We start from the raw sequence: 7,393 nt of genomic DNA on the forward strand, positions 1-7,393 counted from the left end.
ACACACCACACAGCCAAGTCAGGTTTGCGGTTTACCAAAACAATGCATGTCGTAGTAAAAAAACGTATATTTTTTTTTACATTTACATCCTAAACCTGAGCGACGGATCAAGGTGGATGAGTGAGGATATGTCAGACCAGGAAGGAAAAAAAAGTTAATGACGCTATCTTCCCAAAGCGCGGGGTTGCCATTGGTCAGTGGTAATGCCAGTCTATCACGTCTTGTCTTTAAAAATAAACATATAATTTTCTACCACATGAAGGCACAAATCTTGAAGACTTTCCTCTCCTTAGCCTGTGAGACCTTGAAGATTAGCCCATTGAGTGCTATGGCTTCTCTTATTCAAATGTCTCCATTTTCAACCCAAAGAAAAGGAAGGAAAAAAAAAGAAAAAAAGTGGAGAAACCCTGTCGAGCATTCTGTTAACTATTATAATTTACCTACTTTAATTTTCCCCAAGTGACTTGTTCGTTAGTCAACCAGGATGGGGCGAAGAGAGAGTGAGAAATGAGAAAAGGAAATGACGGGGAAGGAAACAGTGAGGAACAGAGAGGAAGGGAAGCATTAGGGGAGGGATAAATGACGGAGAAAGAAAATTGTAGATGCAAAAGGAAGAAGTGAAGGGAGGAGGAAACAGGAGGATAGAGGAAGCAACAGGAGTAAAGAAAAGTGTTGTGTGAGGATGTGCAGTGAAGGAAGACTGAGGCAGGCTGAAAAGAAACGCTGGTCTGCAAGAATGAAGAAGAAGGGGAGGAGGAGGAGGAGGAGGAGGAGGAGGAGGAGGAGGAGGAGGAGGAGGAGGAGGAGGAGGAGGAGGAGGAGTAGTAGTAGTAGTAGTAGTAGTAGTAGTAGTAGTAGTAGTAGTAGTAGTAGTAGTAGTAGTAGTAGTAAGAGGAAGAAATAGAAAAAAAATGATGATGAGACAAACAAAATGAGTGAAATGATACAAGAAAAAGAACATTAGAGAGAGAGAGAGAGAGAGAGAGAGAGAGAGAGAGAGAGAGAGAGAGAGAGAGAGAGAGAGAGAGAGAGAGAGAGAGAGAGAGAGAGAGAGATAGCCAAAAAACTCTCACCCATACAGCTCTCACGACAGGGAAAGCCACCAGACCAAGCCCTTCATACTACAGTCCCTTCACAAACAGTACGTATGAGCCAAGGCAGATACAGTAGGTATGCTAGAGGAAGCACCTTATCTCAGCACACACACACACACACACACACACACACACACACACACACACACACACACACACACACACACCAACTGATACTAGCCCAAGCACATGACTTTCTGGCACGAGTCATGAGGGAGTTAGGCATGAGTGACGGACACACGAACACGCGAAGGATGAAGGACAAGGGCTAAGTAGTAGTAGTAGTAGTAATAGTAGTAGTATTTGGCATCCAGCGGAGCCGTACTTTGTCGTGACCTAACAAGACGAGTAGCGAGTGACCTGTTCTTCTTAATATTCTACTAAAGGCAGTCAGTCAGTCTGTCTGTCTGCCTGTCTCTGTGTCTCAGGATGGCATTGACTAGAGTGACAGAGAGCATCCTCCATTCACGCCACGCCGGGCAACATAACGAAGACCACATGACAAGCCGCACTACTGGCGAGCCGAGTATAATATTTAAGAGTATAATATGATATTTTCACATGTTTAATCTCTCTCTCTCTCTCTCTCTCTCTCTCTCTCTCTCTCTCTCTCTCTCTCTCTCTCAACCCGTCAACCTACTGAAGAAGAAAGAGAACAAGAAGTGAACTTATTATTTCTCCCCAAATTCTCGTCCACTAATAACCTGTGCTCCAAGAGGGGACGAGAAACAGGACAGGGCGGGCACCATTTACCCCTGCACTTCATCACGCCAGGAAAAAGCAAGGAGTGAAGAGGGGAGTGCCAAACATAGGAAGAGGGAAAGGAGAGGGGTAGGGGAGGAGTAGGAGAGCGGTGTTATGACAGTAGTAATGGTGGCAGTGGTTATAGTGGTAGTGGTCTGGGCGTGGTTAGTGTCAGCAGCTTGCGAACACTAATGAGAGACAAGCGGACCACACTTGGGGAGCTGCAATCGTCTCAATTTAATATTCATGATACCAGATCCATGCCTCACATACTAATCCTCTCCTATGACACCCTCCTTGCCTCATCCTCCTTGCTCATCTTCATTCCAGTGAGGGTGGAGGTGGGTGGTGATTATGCTGATTCATGCAGTTATTCGTATCGTCACAACGGCCAGGTCATGTGACGGTACACCTCGCGACACGGAATAAACAGCGGATTGGACGTGAACACCGGAGAGCAAGAAGATAATAAGCATCAAAATAATCTTAAGGAAACTAACACTCTTTCTCTTCGTCCTTCTTCTACAACAACAACAACAACTACCACTAATACTATTAAAAGGAAGAACAGCCGGATATATTCGCGTAGCTAGCAGATATCAACACGGGAAGTCATTCAAGCCTTACTGGAAACAAGGTACAGTCGTATCTTTAGCAGAATTTACAGTGTCACGCTTCACTACAGAAAAACACGGTATAATAAGGCGTAGTGTGAAGCGGCACGCGGCATCCTGGGGGTTTTGAGCGGGTCAGGCATTACACGGCACCCTCCAAAACAAGTGTGCGCTGTTTTGTAGAAGCGAGGTGGCGGAGGATGCACCTAATGGCTGGCCGGACGTGGCTTGGGGGCTGCGTGGTGAGGGAAGGGAAGGAGGTGACTGTTCCTTTCTCTCCTCTCCTCGTGTGTACCTCCTCCTCCTTCTTCCTCCTTCATGAGCGACCTCAGTGGCTGCAAATTACGCAAGGGGACGAGGACAATTTACATCCAGACATCACAAACTCTCCCGCAGGGCACAACTGACTGCGTGCTGGACAACAGGTTCATGTCAGGTAGTGTAAAGCAGCTCATGGTTCACAAGGCGTCCTATTTTGGTTTAGATTATCGCGTCTTCTTTCTTCTTCGGGTTCGTTTTCTTTTCTCTTCGGATTTGATTACTAAGTTTTCTTTCTTCTTCGCGTAAAATAATCACGTTTTCTTTCTTCTTCGGGTAAAATGATCACGTTTTCTTAACTCTCCCGGTAAAATAATCACATTTTCTTTCTTCTTCGGGTTAGATTATCACGTTTTCTTTCTTCTTCGGGTTAGATTATCACGTTTTCTTTCTTCTTCGGGTTAGATTATCACGTTTTCTTTCTTCTTCGGTTAGATTATCACTTTTTTTTGGGGGGAGGTTTAGATTATCACGTAAATTATTCTTATAACTTTCTAGTCACAAAAGCAAGGAACAATCACCCTAGGGAGTTTCTGAGTAGGTGATGGTTTTCTATACGGCAAAGTTCTTCAAGATGTTTTAATTTAAAGTACTATAGAACTTTGACTTACGTTCCGATTTTTTTTTTTATCAAGGTATTTTTCCCTATCATCATCTAAGCTCACGATCTCTCTTCCTTTTTATTCTCCTTATCCATTCACCTCCACTACATCTCACTGTAACTTTGAGTGCATAACTAATACTTCACCTGCCGCAAACATCTCAGTAATACTGCAGTTTCTCGAGCACAGGTAGACGCACGGTTGAGTTTATTACACTGTACAACAAGAATCGTCTTATCATCTATTCTAGGACTTATTTGCCGAACACTTGTATGGCCATGTATGACGCAACGAGAGAACAAATCATGGCGCGGTCGTGCATACACACACACACACACACACCTGCTCATTACCTGCCTACCTGTTTATTCAGTAAATACATATACGTGTATGATATGATATACCAGCAAACACACACACGCGCTCGGACTGTGTGTGTGTGTGTGTGTGTGTGTGTGTGTGTGTGTGTGTGTGTGTGTGTGTGTGTGTGTGTGTGTGTGCGCGCGCGCGCGCGCGTGCTGGTAAAGAGGAAAGATGAACAATCCTAAGGTGTCCTACAGGAGTGAAGGAGAGAGAGGCAGTGTATCAAGAAACGTATACTGTAGGCCTGATTACACCTTCCAGCAAAGACTTAAGGGCAGAGACTCAAGGTATCTGAAGTATTGGTTAGGAAAAGACATGAACTGCAGGAGTCAGATGGTGAGTGGAGGCAGGCAAGTGTGTGGTATGAATGCTTGTATATCCTTGTCTTGCCATTACGTCCAAGTACAAGTATAAGGAGGTTTCTATCTAATGAAGAGATAACTGGTGGTGATTAATCAGCAATACGCACGCTAGTGGTTACCTAATGCTTATTTTTAGTATGCGTGAGCGGTGAGGAGTAGAGGTTGAGAGGCAGGGCGCGGCCCTTATCTCCTGAGTGGGCGACGCGTGGCCCGAGTGGTCCTCCTCGCGGTGCACGTGGGCGCGAGGCAGCTCAGCAACAACCTGCTCTCACAGCGAATTGATTAATGCCATTTAAACCTGTTCCCCTAAATCTGGTAAGGGGTATACGCACGTATCTACCAGCTCAGTGTTCCTAGCATGGTATGACGCACACTCGCAGTAATTTGAGGGACGGATACAAACAAGGTGTTCCACATTGGTCAACAAATACATTAATTGAAGAATCTGAGTCAAGGCTTCCACTCTGCACTGCGCCGCCAGTCACAAGTCCTCCCGTGATTACCTCGCCTTGAAAACATTCAGTCCATGAGTGACGTCTGGCGCTGATCGCCGCGCGAGAACCCCAGACGACCTTGGGAGCCTCGTGGTCGCTGCAGCTGCCCTTGCGGGATGCGTGTCGTGTCCGAAGAACGACCCCTGGATTGCAAACGTGTGGTAAATTAAGCACCTGATGAATCATGCAAGACTGCAGGTCAGCTATTCTGGTCCTGCAGGTGAGCAGACGAGAAGGAAGACAGACACACCTCCCTTACTGGGCCAGGTGGCGCCCGGAGCTATTCCCGCCCACCTGCCGCCTTAGATAATGCCCTCCAGGTAAAGAAGGCTTACTGGATGTCATGGAGGAAATGTGTCCACCAACTCCGTCTTCTGTAAACGTTCCACTAATTCGTGGCTGGCAGTGAGTCACCCCGACTACTCACACACACACGTGAACCAGTGGAAGGGAAGGGCGGGTGTGAGCTTTGTGGACACCTGCGTGCATGTAGTGGCGTTTCCAGTGAACGCGTCACACAGAGTGCCTGCCCCCTCTCCCCAGGAGCACCTCGCGCTGTGGCCTCACTCGGGATGTTCGTCTCGACGTGAATGGAGGAGGGAATGAGTGGTCAGTCGGGCGACACTGGCCAGACGGCCGACGAGGCATTGCAAGAACGTGCTGCTCGCCCCACAGGTTGCCGAGAGGCTTGTGGCGGCAGTGTGCGCCGCCACAAGATAACGCTACACACAATACCAAGAAAAACAAAGATTAAAGACTCACCCAAAATTCCGACGACTATGAAGAGGATGCTGGCAATAGCGGCAAAGATTGTGGCGGACCTCGGGTAGTGGATGAGCCGTGCCACATCCCCCTGGGAGCCACTGTCGTCCTCCACGCTAGGGGTGGAGTGGTTGATGGAGGGCGCCTCCTCGACGAGCGCAGCCGTTTGGGCTTCCATTGTCACTGTACACCGGGTCCGGGACTAAACACGCAGGGACCTCACACCACTTTGTGTTTGAGCAGTGAAATGTTTCAGTAACGACTCATGAAGGTCTTGAAGTCACATGAAAATCTTCAGTAGTTAACTTTTCAACTCTCCTTCACCGGCAGGGAACACAGGACAGGGCAGCGTCATGGATGTCACCTCGCACACCTCCACGCTAGACAAGTTTAGCGATCTCACCACCATGCGGATGCTTAACAACGCTCCTGTTTCAGAAAAAAAATGTATGTTCCAGCTTTAGATCTTTCACAAGATTCTCCGCGAAGAGCAATAATTCCAGAATGACAGCGGAACAGAGAGCCAGGAAGAGCTCGTGACTGTGAGAGAGGAGCGAGCGTGACCCGAGCGACCCGCCTCTACACTGTCTGCCTCCACTCGCCTGACTGACGCGGGCCGCGCCTCGCCACCAGCCAACACCGCCTTGTTTGCCCCTACCCGAGCTAGTGCCACACGCTGCCCTCCTCCGAGCTGCGCTACACCCACCGCTCGTTATGTCAGGTCTGCGTAATATTAACTAAGCTGAGAATTAAACTAGTGATGTGCAACGTAGAAAAAACAACAACAGTTACGAAGAGAAAAGATAGAGAGCCTGTTTCCTTTTCTACATCCTCCTCTTCCTCTTCCTCCTCCTCCGTCAACGTGCGGGCAGAAAAACTATCGAATTTCCCCGAACACAATTAAGTTCCATTGAGGACTCCGAGACCTTAACTGGCAATTAATTAACAGTAAGGTCTCACAAAGCTCCGCCGTCACTCCCTGTCATTGTGCTTCCAGTCACTGCTGATGCTGCCCACCCACCTCCCTTCCTCTCTCCCTCCCTTCCCCCTCCATCATTTTCTGGTTTGTAGTAATGGTGGTGGAGTAGGTGTTGTTGTTGCTGATGGTGTTGTTGTTTTTGCAGTAGTAGTAGTAGTAGTAGTAGTCGTAGTAGTAGTGGTAGCAGTAGTAGTAGTAGTAGTAGTAGTAGTAGTAGTAGTAGAAGTAGTAGTAGAAGAATTATTGTTGTAGTTGTTGTCATTAAGGTTGCTGCTGTTGTAATTGTTCTCGCCGTCGTCGTCGTCGTCGTCGTCGTCGTCGTTGTTGTTGTTGTTGTTGTTATTGTTGTTGTTGTTGATGTTGTCACAGTAGTTAATTGTAGTGGTTGTTGTTACTGAACTATCATCACCCTACAATTTCGTAATAAGCCAGTACCTATACAGCCCATAGCCAGTGTTTCCGTCCCGTCCCGTCCTGACTCATGTCTCCTCCTCCTCCTCCTCCCAAGCGAAGCAAAACAAACATGACGGAAGGTTCCGGGGTGACCACGGAAATAATACTACATCCGTGAGAACAAATGCTGTGTGCTTTGCTGCTGGTAATGATACTGATGATGAGGTGGTGGTGGTGGTGGTGGTGATGGTGATGTTAACGTTTCTGGTGTGATGGTGGTAGCGATGGTGGTGTTTTTGCTGGTGGTGGTGGTGGTTATGACGGTCGAGAAGCTGAAAGCTGTGGTGATGATGGTGACAGTCTTAATAGTTAAGGTGATGTTGACGTTTCCAGTGCTGGTATGAATTAAGAGACACTGAGACACTGAGGGTGATTATTTTGCCTTTCAAGTGTAGGAATCGAGAACATCACACGTGTTTTAAGCCAGTGTCTATATATACGTTCTGAAACGGTTTTGACTATCATAAGGACTATTGTCAAAGGCCACAGAGACGATTAGCCAGGTTCTCAGGTTTGTTCTTTCCTTTAATAATGCAGAGACTTTGTTAAACTGCTAATAAACTCATTAAAACACCCTTGGAGATAACTTCTCATAAAGGCTGATCAAA

The 7,393-nt window shown here is 47.2% G+C and overlaps 1 protein-coding gene across 2 annotated transcripts in view; it reads right to left on the minus strand.

Annotated features, from left to right (window-relative positions):
- The window catches only part of LOC135106916 (protein trapped in endoderm-1-like), a 37,596-nt gene extending 31,610 nt beyond the window's left edge, over positions 1-5,986 (minus strand). Inside the window, exons 1-2 of one of the 2 annotated variants that reach the window (XM_064016349.1) lie at positions 5,931-5,947; positions 5,354-5,782 (exon numbers count right to left, since the gene is read on the minus strand). In XM_064016349.1, the coding sequence (XP_063872419.1) occupies positions 5,354-5,531 (178 nt within the window). In that variant the 5' untranslated portion in view covers positions 5,532-5,782; positions 5,931-5,947. Of the gene's footprint in view, positions 1-5,353 lie in introns of both variants that reach the window. The other variant, XR_010271502.1, reaches the window with a different exon arrangement.
- Positions 5,987-7,393: the final 1,407 nt, after the last annotated feature.

Source organism: Scylla paramamosain, chromosome 14 (genome assembly GCF_035594125.1).
Source record: "Scylla paramamosain isolate STU-SP2022 chromosome 14, ASM3559412v1, whole genome shotgun sequence".
NCBI lineage: Eukaryota > Metazoa > Arthropoda > Malacostraca > Decapoda > Portunidae > Scylla > Scylla paramamosain.